This window comes from Calypte anna, chromosome 19 (genome assembly GCF_003957555.1).
Source record: "Calypte anna isolate BGI_N300 chromosome 19, bCalAnn1_v1.p, whole genome shotgun sequence".
Classification (NCBI taxonomy): domain Eukaryota; kingdom Metazoa; phylum Chordata; class Aves; order Apodiformes; family Trochilidae; genus Calypte; species Calypte anna.
In genome coordinates this window covers 164,282-180,411 of record NC_044264.1, presented here as the reverse complement: position 1 = coordinate 180,411, position 16,130 = coordinate 164,282, and the positions used below count along the sequence as shown (strand labels likewise).

The window sequence follows — 16,130 nt, the reverse complement described above, 5'->3', positions numbered from 1 at the left end:
AGGAGGACAATCCCATCTGTACCTTTATCTAGGTTGTGCTTTTATAAGACTGCCTCTATTGCCAGCTGAAGTAAGAATCTCTTGACTTTGGAAATTGGTGCTTCAGAGAACATAGTTTAAGTATTAAAGTATTAAGTATTAAACTGATGTTTGAAGTTTGTAAGCCTGGGGTAAGAACAGGAGGGGAGGATCCAAGGAGGAACTGGGGGAGAAGAATGAACATGTTACTTGTTGCAGATGATTTCATTGAACAGGGACTCTCAGTCAGTGGTGCTGGTGGGACCAAGCCACTCTTCACCACAATAGGAAACCTTTGTATGGTTTTCCTGCTTTATTCAGGGGTTGTAAGAGGAGTCCTATAACAGCATTACTTGAAGGAAGTTCTCATCCAGTGTATTCCCTGGGAGTGACCCTGGCTGGTGAGCTCAAACCTTTTTATGTGTCCTTTTTATGAAGGTATTTCAAAGTTGAGGATCATCCGGTGGATTTGCAAACTTGTCATTCTGCAGGAGTAACCAGCACTCCTTACATCCTCATTCCAGGGCTGGCAGGTGATTGTTTTGCCTGTCACCCTCTCCGTGATCCACACCTGACCTTCTTAATAGAAGAAAATCAGCCTCCAGTTCCCTCGCTTTCTAATTCTGGGTGACTAAGTCATTCAGCATGTTTTAAATACTGTTGCTCATTCCACATACATTGGTTACCTGAGCACCAATCACTGTCAGCATATTTCTGTAGTGGAGTGATTTGGCATTGGGTAATTGGCATAAATGAAATAGCTTGAGTCACAGAATTACCCTTTCTGCCTACCCCCACGTGCTTCTGTTACGTATGTGCAGCTTCTGGGAGATCTCTGAGTGATAGCAGCACTGCAAACACCCTGCCAGCAAACAAGGAACTTGGAGACACACAGAAAAGGACTATTGGTCCAGAATTTACGTCAAAATAATGTGAAGTGAAGAGTGCACAAAAGTATTTGTTTTGTATGACTGCAGGAATCCTCAAGAAATTCTTTTCAGCCAGGGGATTACAGTCAGGATCACAGTGAAAACGTGTCAGTGGTAGATTTTTGTGTGCTGGTGGATGTATTTGTGACTGAGGCATGTGTCTGGATGTCATTTTTCCAGATTTGAGAATGAGAGCCCTGTATTTTGGCTCAGCTTGGCCATAGGACAGAAAGCCAGTCAGTTCCCTGCAACTCAGCTTTTCCCCATCTGTCGAAGGGGTTTGGTGCTTGCTCATTGTTCTCCAAACACTTGTTTAGTTAAGGACATATAATCCCTGCTGTTCTTCTCAAAAATGTTCCACAGAATAATAGCAGTAAACTGGGATTTGGAGAAGTTAGATTTGTAGAAACAGATTCCCCTGTGCCTGCAGTTTTCTGCAGTTGCCTGCTTAGTTTCTGCACCTGCAGTTACTTCTGGGTGTAGCTCAACTTGCTTGTGCTCATGTATCAGCTGTTTAAGCATCAAGGGATTGTGCTTTATGCCTTCACACAGCAGCACCTAGAAAACTGCCAGTGTAGTGAAAGAGGCTGCCTGGAAAATCAGGTCCTTGCAGTTGAGAAAAGTGTTGGCTGAAACAGGGAACTTGGGCCAGGGAGAAAATTCCATTAGATGAACTTCTTGTCCAGCTTGGGCTGTGTTGTGCTGAACGTGAAGTCCCTCTCCTCATTCTGTTGAAATGTTCTTTATTCAGAAGGACATGTGATTCTCTGGGTGGCTTTAATGCCTTTTGCAACTTCTGCCTTAAATCTTTCACCTGCTGCTACTCCTCCTGAGCACACTGGTGTTCCCACAGTTCCCAGTAAAGCTCAAGGCTTACCTCTCCCTAATTCCCATGGTGTCCCTGCCCATGGCAAGAGGGTTGGAACAAGATGATCTTTAAGGTCTCTCCCAGCCCAAACCATTCTGTGATTCTGTGATGCTAACTGTGTGTATCTCAGCTCAGATTGGCACTGAGGTTTTTTTCCAAGGCCAAGTGGAGTGAGATAGGTGCTTAGCACCTTTGCAAAGCCTCCCATATTCAGGAGCCTCCAATCAAGAAAAAAAGTGGGAGTTCAGGGGACTGCAGGTTCAATTCTTTCACAGTTTTGAAGAGCCTTTAGGATTTCACCAGCCTTGTTTCTTGCTGGGCTGGGGGGTGTTGGGTTTGTGCTGGGCAGGGATTACTTTTTTGGGCTTCAGGGCAGGTCCATTGTACTCACCCACCTCCCCAGACATTCCTCTGTCAGTGCAGAGGGCTTGTGCTTGGGCTTAAGAATGCTGAGTTGCCCCCTGAGAATAGACCAAGGGTCTTCTGCCTGCCTTAGAATGGGTGAACATGCATTATTACTGCTTTTTTACAGGCCTATAAGTCTTTACAGAAAGGTAGTCCCTTCCCTCCCCAGGAAGAGACAAATGAAACAAACTGGAGGTTTAAAAAAAAGCAAAATCCATACCAGGGAGTCAATTCCCAGTCTCATGGGTTTGTATTTCCCTGTTTGTGCCTCTTCCACTATTGTCCATCCTGCATTCCCAAATACAAGGGGAGACATGCTAACATCTTCTCTCTTTTTTTTTTTCTCCTCAGTATTTCTGGCTTCTTGTGCTCTCACGAGGTTTGGTTGGCATTGGTGAAGCAAGTTACTCCACTATTGCACCAACCATCATAGGAGACCTTTTCACCAAAAACACAAGGACCCTTATGCTGTCTGTTTTCTACTTTGCAATTCCTCTGGGCAGGTGAGTGACCTAACTCTCCTTTCATCTGGTTTTGGCTTTTCTCTTAAAGGAAGCTCACACAGATCCTTAGTTGCAAAACAATGATAGTTCTTCTGTCTTTGGTTGGAATGGTTTAGAGAGGAAAATACTGTGAGCAGTGACTAATTAGTTGCAGGAATTGGATTCTTTTTCTAGCCCTGTTACTGGCTCATGTGTGACTTTTGGGAATAAGTAGGAAGGAGTTTGGGGTTTTTTAGAGCCATGGGGGGAAATGGAATAAAAATATTTGAGCTGATTTTTTCCTCTGCTTGCTTTTAGCATTATTAAATTAAGCTACAAATTTTAATAATCTTCTGGTGGTTCTCTGTATTATTGCTTTGATTCATTTGAGGACTTGACCTCCTCTAGGCACTGTCTTTCAGGTTACTGTGAAATCAAGATCTAAGACACTGGGGTGGGCTTCCAAAAATGAGCAAATGGCTGCCTGCTTCTGTGGCTGTGTGCACCTGTATCTAATCTCTTGTGAGAGAGTTTTTGTTACCACCATGTAATTCTTAGCATGTTGCTGAAGGTCCTGCTGCTCCTTTTTCTTCAGAGGGGATTTCCAAGCTTCAGGCCTCTTGTTCTTCCATCAGACTGTCTTGCAGAATCTTCTTGGGTTTTTTTATAAACTTATGGAAAATGGTCTCTTTGTGAGTAATTAGAACCAGGTACTATTAAAAGGCAAGAAAAAAATTAAATGATTGACTATGGTGAGCCCTTGAAAGGCACTTCTTAACTGGGACCTTGAACACAAAATTGTTAAGTATTCGTATTAATTACTGCACAGAAAAGCCTGCTGTGGAAACTGAATTGGGAATTAAATTGGTTTTGAGGCTTTGTTTTCATCCACTGTAGATTGAAAGGTCAGCCATAAACTTGAGGTCAGTGTCCCAATTTCCATGGAATCTCAGCATTTTTAGATCAGGAGTGCTGGGAAGAGTTACTTATCGGTCATCATCAGCGTCATCCCCTGGGTTTCTTCCTGCAGGAGAAGAAAGCCTCGGCCACACAAATGCTTGTGCCTTTGAAAATTTTGGTTTAAGAACATTTTTGGCTTGGGTGCTCTGACTCTTATCTTTGTGTCACTTGCAGTGGCCTGGGATACATCACGGGGTCGAGTGTGAAGCAGGTTGCTGGAGACTGGCACTGGGCATTGCGGGTAAGGCACTGGGAACAGCATGGGAATAACAGGTGTGCCAGAGGCAGGAAGAGTTCTCTCACACAATTCTTCAGCCTGTTATTATATGTGAGAAGGTAAAGGACTGGAAATTGCATGGATGCATATTGAGTGCATAGCAGATGCCTTCTCTAAACCAAATGGAAGGGGTGTTTGGGCTCCTTGTGCTTGTTTTCTTCCCGCCTGGGAGCAATCCTTTTCCACTCACTTTTTTATCAGTCAACCATGATTTCTTTGTGGGGATGGGAGGATGAGACATTTGCCTTAAATCAACTCCCCAGTCTTTCAGTCCCCTGCTGTCAAGAAACTCTTAGAATGGCTTCCTGCTTTGAGGAAAAAACACTTTGTTCCAGTTTCCGCTTGTTTTTCAGCCCTGAGACAGTCGGTTTCCTTCTCTTTTAACCTCTTGGGACCTTGATAAATGTGTTGAAAAGATTATATGCTCCAATCACATAGGCACAAACAGATCCTGCACACAAAGATGTCTTGAGAGGGGCTGGGGGGAAGTGGTCCAGCAGAACTGTTTTCTGACCTCGGACAGGGTGGGTGGCACGAGCCCCCACGAGGTGCATTCTTGGGCTCTGGCACTTGGTGAGGACAATGGATCCCATGAAGCTCAGGCCAACACCATTGGTAACAGCAGGTGATGAACTCTGTGGGTTCCTATGTCATGCGAATGTCCCCTTCTGTGACACAAGCCATTCCTTCCCTGTCCCTCATGGGGAAGCAAAGCCAGTAGAATCACTGTGAGCCCTTCTTCTGCAGCTCAGAGAGTGGTCAGAGGTTTCCAGCTGTGAACCTGAAATGAAAGGTTCAAAAGCCTACAGCTTCACACCAAGAGGATGGCTACCTCATGCAGTAGCAGAAATACCTTAAGGGAAATATTAACTGTTGAGCAGAGGCCAACCCAAGGAATAAGAAACCCCAAAGCTCCTCCAGTGGGCTTTAACAAGATTGATGCATTGGAGTGCTCTTGTTTTTCTGTCTGTAAAAGTCAAAGGCTTAATTTGTGCAAAGAAATCCTTGCCAGCATCTTTCTCTTTTGAAGAAAGTTCCATAGTTACCATCCTGAGAAATCCAGGCTGTCCTCAAGACTGGGATAATTTCCACTACAAATGACACATTGATGCATGATTCCTTGACCATGCAGAATCCTGGGGAACCTGACAAGCTGAATACTTCTGTGATGGTTGTTTTGGACAGCACTGCGTAGTTTTTACAATCAAACAGCACATGTAGAAAGCTTCCAGACATCAGTGTGAAGCAGCCTCCATCCCTGTGGCAATGACTGTGCTCTTGTGTGATGTGAAAGATTCCCTCTGTGATCTCCTGTGGTCTTCAAATCCATGGGAGGTCAGGAATTATCTGTACTTCACTGGGCTGAAGAAGGCAGAAGAGCACATTGGCAAGTGGCAGCTTTGTCTCTGGATCTGGCAGTAATGTCACTACTTCACTGGAGCATTACTGAGTATCCATGGATATTGTCCTGTTGGGGGATTGAGCCTTTAGATAAAAATCAAAGACACTTTAAATTATATGGCCCCAGAAAATCACAGCATTTCTGTTTTTGTTTACTAGTGCTGTGTTTTTCATTCAGTTGTAATATTCTACTGTACCAGGCTTCATTTATCCCTGGATGAGGTATTTTCCTGTCTTTCCAGTTCTGAAATAGACTTGTCTTATCTTCCCTTTCCTAGAAGAATTCAGGGTTGCCATCTTTAAATGTGGAACACTGCTCTTTGTGTACAGGCTACTTACAGACTATTATTGGAATTTTTTTATTTTTTTTTTTGGAAGAGGAATTTGCTTTTAAAATGGCATGTATAGAAGAGATGATAGTTCTGTGAAAATCCACGTTCCTATTTTGATTCTGACAATGATGGAACTTCAGTGTCAAGACAAGAATCATATTTGTAGCTTGCAAAACACTGTAGGAACTTTGTAATTTTGTCTGGTGATTGGGAGAAAGGATTGGACACTGGGAAACCTAACCTTTGAACATGTTTTACTGTTTTCCAGCCTGAATTTTCAATTTCTTCATCTGCTGCAATCTGTGGAAGCTGCCTGAGAATGGGAAGCCATTCATAGAATCATCAGCATAAAATCAACCCATTGTGGCTTAGCTGGAAGAGGGATGCAAATCAAACAAGGATATTCAAAGCCAGCATGCTCCCTGTGTCCAAAATTCTTTCACCTGGCCTCATTGCCTTTAAAAGGCTTCGGTGCTCTCCCAGAAAATAGTTGGGTTCTTAGCCCAATAGTTGGGTTCTTAGCCCAGCTGAGGGTAGCTTTCCAGAGAGTTAAACATCACTGAAAAACTGTTCTTAGATGAATCCTGGTACTTTACAAACATAAAGAGATGGACTGCCTTAATCAGTGTGTTCTCAAAGCTGCATGTTTCCAGAGTGAGATAAGAGAATCCAGGGAATGACAGGGAGGAAGGAAAGGAGCAGATGCCTCAGTGTGTTTGTTCACAGGGTCTGGCTAGCTGTAAAGAATCGAGTTGCTGGAACAAAACTAATGTAATCTGCTTCCTCCTGACTAATCAAAACAAACCCTGCCAACTCCTGTGCTAATTCCTTGATCCTTTCTTGCAGGTATCTCCACTCCTGGGAATGATAACAGGGACACTCATCTTGATATTTGTACCTGCTGCTAAAAGAGGAAATGTTGAACAACTTGGGGGACAGCTGAAGGCTCGGACCTCATGGCTAAGAGACATGAAAGCTCTGATTAGAAAGTAAGAGCTCTCTAGTAAAAAGCACATTTCGCCTCTGATGCTTAATTGAAACATCCAGGCCCCTGTACTTAGCAGTGTGAAAAGTGACAACATGCAGGGAGTTGCAGGAAGCTGAGGCTGTGGATGGAGGAAAGAAAAGCACAGTTCATTTTCACAAGGTGTTGACTGCAGTGACAATGATGGATCCCAGTTTTTCCTCCAACCTTTCCAAGATTGAGATCTAAGGGAGGCTCTGCTATGCTTGGCTCATACTTCAGACAGATTGAGGCTTTTGAAGTGTAAAAATTGCTGTGTACCTCTATTAATTGTTGTGCCACTGTTGCTGAGGTGCTTAGATCCTTTTTCTTCCTTGAGAGATGATCTCTGCTGAAGCAAAAGAGAGAGTTAAATGCCAGAGCAATTTAAAAGCAGAAGATACACAAAAGCTTGCACTACATGGCAAGTTTAAATACATATGATTATACAACCACATGGGACTGAATGCAGGAGCACTGAATGTGCTTGGGTGCTGCTTGTGTATGTTCACAAACACCCAACGTGCTCGTGAGTGTTCAAGCAGCTGCACTTGCTTCCAGAAAGCTGCCTCTGAATGTGCAAATACTTGCAGAGGTGAATAGTGTTACATCAGAATTCTGATCAGACACTTAGAGTGTCCTTCATGTCTAGAACTACTGGCTAGAATGCTGCTGTTGGCATGCAGAGCAAAAGGAGTCTGAAAAGTGATGATGGTTAATTTAGCAATATTTCTGTCTAGCTTTTTTTGCTAGGTTGTCTAAGTAGTAATCATATGGTGGAATGGATGGGGAGGGAGAAGGGCAACTGATAATCCAGATAAATAAGTGATACAGGGAAAGCTCTGTAATTCACACATCTTGTCTTAGTGACTGATTGTCTTCTGAGACTGTCCCATGAAAAATGATCTCTTAGAAGCACCTCAGTGGAGCATCACGAGAAACATTCCATATCTCTTACTGTCCATTGCTTTGTACCTAGTATTATCTCTGCTCCTTAACAAAAGGAGGTAGCTAGGAGAGCACTGTGTTTTGTCACTGAAATACAGGCTCCTCTCCTGGGGCTCTTCCTATTTCCCTTTTCCCTCTAAACCTTCTCTTGGCTTTGCCTCTTGTGTCTCCACAGCCGTAGCTACGTCTTCTCATCACTGGCCACCTCAGCTGTCTCCTTTGCCACAGGGGCACTTGGCATGTGGATCCCTCTCTACCTTCACAGGGCACAGGTTGTGCAGAAGACAGCAGAGACCTGCAGCTCACAGCCCTGTGGCACCAAAGATAGGTGAGATTCATACTTCTCTGCTTTAAAGAGGGGGGGAAAAAAGGGGTAGGGGCTTATTTACCAGAGGAAACAGGCAAGCCCCACAGAGTCAGGTTAGTAGAATGTCTGTAATTTCCTCTGGGTCTTTGCAACAATGATAGGAAATGCTTCAATTGTAAACTAGGTTTTATTGCTGCTCTTCTCTTCATCACATGCAGTCAAACCAAGGGAGAAAGCAATGACCTCAGCTCTGTCTCAGTTCCCAGGCTATAGTGCAGAAGCAAAAAGGAGACTGCTGTCTGTGCCTTGGAAGATGCTTCGAGAGCTGAGGGAGAATTTGGTTTCTTAACACCCATGGTGTTTTCTGTGATAGCAGCAGAATCAGCTGGCAGGTTGGGGAGCACAGTGGTGGCAATAATTCAGGGTTCTCCTAAGGCTGCAGGGACTCACTCTGCAGAACCTCCTGTGTGATTGAGGACTCACAGTGTTTCATTGCTCTGTAAACCACTCTGTGTGCTGAGTTTTGCTGAAAAATGCTGCAGAGATCCAGGACCTGTTGCTCTGGATGACAGGGTGTTATCCAATGGTTTGTTTTTTCAGTCCCAGCTATAGAATGTCACCTGCAGCACATAAGCCATGAAAAACAATTCATCACTTTGTACTACTGCAATGGCACAAGCCATAAAATACTAAAAAATTAATTTCTCCAGGTGAAGAAAAGATACAAAAACCTGCCATTTGTCAGCCCCTTTGCTTTTTAGGTTGTGAGGGGAAAACAACATCAGGAAAACCTTCTTGCTATGGCTGACACAGTCCCATCTCAAGTAAACTACTTAGGGGTTTGGAGTACCATCAGCTAGAGTGCCCATCAGGCAGTCTGTCTATTCTGCAAAAAATGCAGTGAGCAGAAAATACAGCTTCAGTCAGACTCCCCATCTGCTGTTTACAAAGAGAAGTTTTCCATGCTTTGATGCCACCTGTATTTGGAGCTGTCCTGGAGCTACTGTACTGTGATTGCCAAAGATTCCAAGTCCACCACAGACAATATGGAGAATCCTTGACAACTCCTGGCTCTTTAAATTTAAATTAACATATTTCAAATCTGTAATATCACAGCAAAATAATCTAACCAGGCTTCTCTGAAGTGGTCTGAAAGGAGTTAGAAAGTCAGAGTATGTTGAAAGTCACTGGTATTGAGGGGTTTGTTGGGTTTCCTTAAGCTTCCTACAGCTAGCTCTGTCCATACTTCCCCTTTACATGATCAGTTATTAATTTGGGGAATACATAATCAGTGCACTTGATGGGAAGCTCAGTTCCACACAAAGCAGCAGTATGAACCCATTACATCTCTCTGTACATGGGTGAGTGCCTGTATACAAGGCTGAATTTTATCTGCTGTTTTGTCTTCAAACAGCAGGGCAGAGTTCTTATATCCCAAGCACTCAGCAGGGAGCTCATTTGTTTTATTTGAAACTTGCAAAGCCAACGTGCAGATTTCCATTATTCAGTTTACCCCAATAAGTCCTTCAATGACCGTGCCCGTATTGGGGAAAAACTCAGAGAAAAAGGAAAGAAAAAAAAAAGAAAAACAAAGAAACAAAAAAACCCAAAACAACTTTTTTTTTTTCCTTTTTCTTCTTTTTTTTTTTTTATAGCTTGATCTTTGGAGCAATCACATGCTTCACTGGTTTCCTGGGTGTAATCACAGGAGCTGGGGCAACCAAATGGTGCCGGTTAAAAACCCAGCGAGCTGATCCTCTTGTCTGTGCTGTTGGCATGCTTGGCTCAGCCATCTTCATCTGTCTGATCTTCGTTGCTGCCAAGAGCAGCATTGTGGGAGCCTATGTAAGTATAACCTTTTGCATGTTCCAGCCTCACTTTCTCTACCAAACTCTTTAAAAAAAGTCTGTGAGTTGTCCACGCTGGAAGCCCTGAAACAACGGATCTGCTTTTTCCCTCCTTAATGTCCTTTGTTTTACCTTTTGGCAATTTGGAACTCCCTAGATGTACCTGGAAGGAAAATGAGATCTCAGCTGCTTATCCCCTTGCTGACTGTCATCAGAGTTTAGAGCTGGGGGGTTAGCTCATGCATGGAAACCCACAGTTCCCTGCCTTTGGGTTGTTCTGTCTCTCCCTCTCTTCATACCTCTATTGCTCTTGTCTGATGTTTTAGAACATTAATTTGGAAAATTGGCTGCTTCTCTTACAATAAGGGTGGTGTAGTTGCAGTGGTACCAAATTATAATTACAGTATAATTTGTCTGCAGGCATGCTTTCTGGCTACCTGTAAGTACCATTAATTTCCATACCTAGGTAGCTTGCTGCAGACCAATAGTAATTACCATGTAATTTCAATTTGTTGTTATCTGTATTCTCATACCGCCTGAAAGTCCTAGTCGTAGCCCAGGAACCCACAAGACCTGATGCTGCAAATTTGCAGATTAAAATATGGCCCTTCCTGGTGTGTTTATAATCAAAGTATATAAAAACCCATCAGATAGACCCAGACAAGTAGACTGAAGGGAAAAGGAAAAACTCAAGTATAATAGTCCAGCCTCAGGCTATAATCTGGCTTTCAGCAGAAATGAGGTACACTGAGTGAGGTCCCAGGTTCCCCTTCAGTGTCACATGGAGAAGGATGAGAACTAGAAGAAGGTTTTGAAGGGAAAGTGCAGGATGATTGGAGCAGTGGGACAATTTCTGATAGCCTGCCCTTGGCTTCCACATTCTGCTGACCCAGGAGAATTCACTTACATTACCCAACCTGTGAGTCTGCTGTGGTTCCTTGTTGCATTTCTAGCAGTAGCCTGGCCATGGTTATTTCATAGAATCGTAGAATTTTCAGGGTCCTTTAGGATCATCCAGTTCTGACCCCCCTGCCAGGGGCAGGGACACCTCCCACAGATCAGGTTGGCCTTAAAAACTTCCAGGGTTGGAGCTTCCACCACCTCTCTGGGCAACCTGTGCCAGGGTCTCACCACCCTCATGGGGAAGAACTTCTTCCTAACATCCAATCTGAATCCCCTAGTTTGAATCCATTCCCCCATGTTCTGTCACTCCCTGACATCCTAAAAATTCCCTCCCCAGCTTTTCCAGGTGTTTTGCTGGCTGCCACTGTTATGGGGAAATACAGGAAGAAAGTAATACTGAAAATGTTAAGACAGAACCAAGAATGTCTACTCTGGCTGTTTAGAAAGTGTCAGGGGGAGATTTGATCCTCTGGTTTGTGACATGTTCTAGAATTAACCTTTGCTTCAGTGATCAGCAGAAAAAAAGATCACCTCAGACAACCTGTGAGAGGGTGTTACTGGTTGGCCAAGCATTGATCCTCCTCTTGTAAACAGTCTCAGAGTGAAGAGATCTGGCACATCCCTCTACCTGCCTTTACCCTCCCACCTCTTTGTGCAGCCAGACCTGTGAATTTTCTCTTTTCTCAGACCTGACAACAAACATGTTCATTTCTGAGTCTCTGTATGCAGAAAGTCCTCCCCTTTTCCAAGCTGGAAGTACTGTTCTCAAAAATTTAACAACAATTGGTCTCCTTTTCATCTTTTTGTTCTCATTTTGTTTTTAATAGCTATGTGACTATTCTGCATTGTGTAAATACATAGAGAAGTAGTATTGTTTAACCCATCTTAGAAACAATTTATTTTATTAAACACAAGCAGTAAATCTAATAAACAGTCAGTGATTTGCAGAGGGAAGTTTATGGTGGGGGTATGAGGAATATGAGCCTACTTGATGCTGTTGTTAGGCTGATCCATACAGTTGTTACAGGTAATATTGCCTGTCTGTAGCCCTAAATATTGTTTCTCTGTTGCTGGCAACCTGATGCCTAGAAAACAGGTAAGAATGTAGTTGATGTGCTGATGGGGGAGTTAGAGATCTGAACTCTCTCTAGAGATTCTGCATCTGACAGGGGGCAAGTTGTTTAACTTTGGTTTGCTTCTGCAAAAATGAGGATTCTGAGATTGAAAAGGATCAGGGTAGTTTAGATATTACTGTTTGTAAATCACCAGGAGTTGGATCTAGGGCCAAGCTGCCCACTATAAATTAATATAAATAGAAATTACTGGCACAACCCCTGTTACTGGTGCTCTCTTGGGTTACAGGTGCTAACCCCAAGGAGAGCACAGGTCTGTGTTGGAGCTACCAATGTCTCACAACACCAGGCATTAGCACAGTGGTGCCATCAGTTGAATTGGTGTAGCAACAGAATTAACCTTTCCAGGCAAGTTTCAAACACAAGTCCTTGTTTTTCTGTGTCATTCAATGCTACTGCAACCCTACAGGATCCCAGAGGATCCAATTCCTTGGCTTTAGGAGACCTGTCTTGCAAAGTTACCTGGTGTAGCAGTATCTACATTCTGCTTTAAGTCTTATTGGTCTAAAGTGAAGGAAAAAGTGTTCTGTGGCTCTGGAGTTGGAAAACCTAGATTTGGTGGACAGCATGATGGGCCAGGTTACCTTCCTTCTCTCGAAACCTATGATAATAGCTTATTCTGGAAAGGATACAATAAGATTTGTGGATGTATTTTCTCATCTCTCTGAGCTTCCTTGACAGCTGTGTTCTGGCTCTTACCCTGAAGCAGCTTTCATTCTTCATGACCATGAAAAGCAAGAGCAATCTTCTGGTCTGTTCCCCAGCATGGTGGTATTTCCAGACCTTCTGTACTATGACTGTCTTTAGACTTCTGTCGTTGCTCACACTGTGCTAAAATTAAAGGATTACTGGTTTTCAGCTCCTCATTGGCTCAGAGCCTTAAAATTATCACTTCCAAGCATTTAGATGGGTCCCCATGAGTTGGTGTCCTCTCACACTGAGTTGTGGTGGCCACCAGGTCACCATCTCCCTCCTATAGTTAACAGTCAAGAGTTTTTCATATCAATTGATACTGACATCAGCATTAATTGAAGTGTTCAGCACTCCAGCAAGAATCAACAGAGCACTTGCTTTTGTATTTCTTGGCTTTTTAGGGTTTTGTTTCTTTGGAGAGGACTTTCCTATCCTTTGGCATGATCACCTTGCCCCTCACAGGCTGTCAGCTGCCTCCTCTCTTCCTCCCCTGAACACTGTACTTTTCCTCCCCTGCTCAGTCCTGTCTTGCAGGTGGTTTTGGTCCCTGTAAGCAGCTGCTTTTCCAGTTCTGTAGCAGCCACTCCTATTTGGAGCAGGTAGACAGACTGGTTTTTTCCATCCAGTCTTTATTGGCAGGAGTAGAAGTGGCTTGAAAGGTGGAACAAAACAGCATTCTCAGTCATGGAGCTGCCCAGACACTTGTAGTTCTTTTACTATCTTGCTTGGCTGCATAGTTCAATCAATTCTTATTCTTTGTTCCTTGCAGCACATATATTTTGTGTGGTGTAGTCCAGCTCCTTAAAGCAGCAATTTGCATATCTTTAGGTCCCACTCTTTCCAAAATATGTAGGCTTTGAAATGTTGGGTTTCAAACCTGTGTCCTGAAGCCCATTAGCTTTGTGGCATCCTTGTATTGAGAGGTTTCAACAGGAAATTTGAGACTGGTTGGAATCTCCAAATGGCTGGAGAGAGATGCTTTGCTTTGCCTTCCTCTTGACCCCATTTCAATTTCCTCTTATTCTTCTCTTTCTACATCTCCTTCGGTTCCTCAAAGACATTTTATGAACTTCCAGAAACAGCAACTCCCAGGGTAAAACCTTGCCAGGGAGCTTTTACAGCATCTCAGGCTCAACTCTGGGGATCTTCTGTTGACATGGTGATGGTGACTTAGCTACTGCTGCTGAGGCACTGATTTTGCCCAACACTGAGATGGAATTAGACTTCCTTCAAATTCAAGAGTACACGTGGGAGTCTTACTCAGCTTTTCAGAGGGAAATACAGAAAATGAAGATGTAGACACATATGCACTTTGCAGATAACCACAGAAGAAGTTTAAAACCTGCCTGGATCTTGCTGTGCTGCCAGTGTCACTGGTGAAACCTATTTTCCATATAATCTGGGGGAATTGATCACTGAGGGGGACATAACTTCTCTCAGCTCATCACAACTGAGCAAGTGGCCACCGACGGTGGTGGTGAGAGATTAGACAACACAGCTGGATTCAGGAGAGGATATATCTTTAGAGCTGAAATCTCAGTGTAAAATGAGGCTTCTAAAAGTGTGTCAGGAGTTAAAACCATGGCCATTTCAGGAGCTGTTGATCTATTCTGGAGGCTGCCCTGTTTGCAGTAAGCATCCCTGGGGTCTCTCTCCAGCAGAAGTGCCACATATCCTCATATGCCCTTTGCAGTGCACAAATTCATTTTTATAAATCCCCATTAGCAGCTAAAGGAGAGACTTTTTTAATGTCAGTATCTTTTGTCCTGTTTTTTGATCTTCCTCTTGTTCCTCATTTCCTTTACCAGGATCCCCATATTAAGCACATTTTTCATGGAAACATGTTGGCTGAAACATGGATTCAACGATCCAAAACCATCCTGCTCTGAAGTTGGGGGCACCTCAGTGATTTATGAGACTTGTGCTGAATTCCTGCAGAAGGGGGCAAGCTGGTTTTTTTGCTGAATGTAACAATTTATAAACGTGGATGTAATTTCTATAACCTGAAGGCAAGCAGTTGCCTGTTGCAGCTCTGTACGAGCAGGCAGGGCATGTCCATGCTGCCTTCAGAAGTGTGATTACATCTGTCCCAAGCTCAGTTTAATTTATCCAGCTGCAGAATCCCAGCAACAGCAGCTGCAAAACTGTAGTAGGACTGATTTCAGAGCAGGTCCCAAGAGCCCACAAGGGGTATATCCTTGCTACATGGCCCATGGCTTCAGCTGCTGGCAGCACCTTGGCTCCTTGGATCTGGGTTCCTTAGCTTGGCAGTTGGCATCAGCAGTGGAAACCAAGTTCAAGGAAGAGCAGTGGAGTGGGAAAATGGAAAGAGGAGGTTTCCTAGCTGGCCAGCTGGGTCATAGTGACTGTCTCAGACACCACCAGAGAGGAAGCAGATCCAGTCACAAAAAGAAGGGCTAGGGAAGGGAGAATGTGTGGGAAACAAAGACAATTTTAGAAACAAATAGAGGAAGCTTTCTGTAGGTCAGTGAGTAAATTGCTAAATAAAGCAAACTATTCTTGGCAGTGATATTGATGGTCTGAGGGGTTTCAGCAATCTTAACCAGTGTGTGGGAAGGACCAGTGTGGTGGTCACATCGGAGCTGCTGATCTTGGAGGTCCCAATCCCACCCCAAAATGCATCTGGGCCAGCATTAGGGCCTGGAACAGTGGCTGTTCCTGTCAGGGCACCTCAAGGATCCATAGAACACCACAAAACATCCATCTGTATAGCTGGCTTTGTTGCATTAATGAATTGTAGACTATTCAGTATAATAAAAAGTGAGCATAAGGCAATAATAAGAGCGGTAGATGTGGTTTATCTTGATTTCAGTAAAGCATTTGACACCGTCTCTCACAGCATCCTTGTAGATAAGTTGATCAAGTATGGGTTTGGTGATCAGGTAGTGAGGTGGATCAGGAACTGGTTGAAAGGAAGGAGTCAGAGAGTTGTAGTCAATGGGGCAGAATCTGGTTGGAGGTGTGTGACTAGTGGAGTCCCTCAGGGGTCGGTACTGGGACCGGTGTTGTTCAATATCTTCATCAACGACTTGGATGAGGGTATAGAGTGTACCCTCAGCAAGTTTGCTGATGACACTAAGCTGGGAGGAGTGGCTGACACACCGGAAGGCCGTGCTGCCATTCAGAGAGACTTAGACAGGCTGGAGAGTTGGGCAGAGAGAAACATGATGAAGTTCAACAAGGGGAAGTGTAGAGTTTTGCATTTGGGGAAGAACAACACAATGTCCCAGTATAGGTTGGGGGCTGACCTGCTGGAGAGCAGTGTAGGTGAAAGAGACCTGGGGGTCCTGGTAGACAAGAGGATGACCATGAGCCAGCAATGTGCCCTTGTGGCCAAGAAGGCCAATGGCATCCTGGGGTGCATTAGAAAGGGTGTGGTTAGTAGGTCAAGAGAGGTTCTCCTCCCCCTCTATTCTGCATTGGTGAGGCCGCACCTGGAGTATTGTGTCCAGTTCTGGGCCCCTCAGTTCAAGAAGGACAGGGAAGTGCTTGAAAGAGTCCAGAGCAGAGCTACTAAGATGATTAAGGGAGTGGAACATCTCCCTTATGAGGAAAGGCTGAGGGAGCTGGGTCTCTTTAGTTTGGAGAAAAGGAGACTGAGGG

General features: G+C 44.0%; 1 protein-coding gene across 4 annotated transcripts in view; it reads left to right on the top strand.

The window, feature by feature from the left end:
* The window catches only part of LOC103536543 (protein spinster homolog 2), a 135,556-nt gene that overhangs the window by 80,669 nt on the left and 38,757 nt on the right, over positions 1–16,130 (top strand). For all 4 annotated transcript variants that reach the window (XM_030462496.1, XM_030462494.1, XM_030462495.1 and 1 more), the window contains exons 4-8: positions 2,572–2,723; positions 3,837–3,903; positions 6,519–6,661; positions 7,799–7,951; positions 9,586–9,775. In XM_030462496.1, the coding sequence (XP_030318356.1) occupies positions 2,572–2,723; positions 3,837–3,903; positions 6,519–6,661; positions 7,799–7,951; positions 9,586–9,775 (705 nt within the window). The remainder of the gene's footprint in view (positions 1–2,571; positions 2,724–3,836; positions 3,904–6,518; positions 6,662–7,798; positions 7,952–9,585; positions 9,776–16,130) is intronic.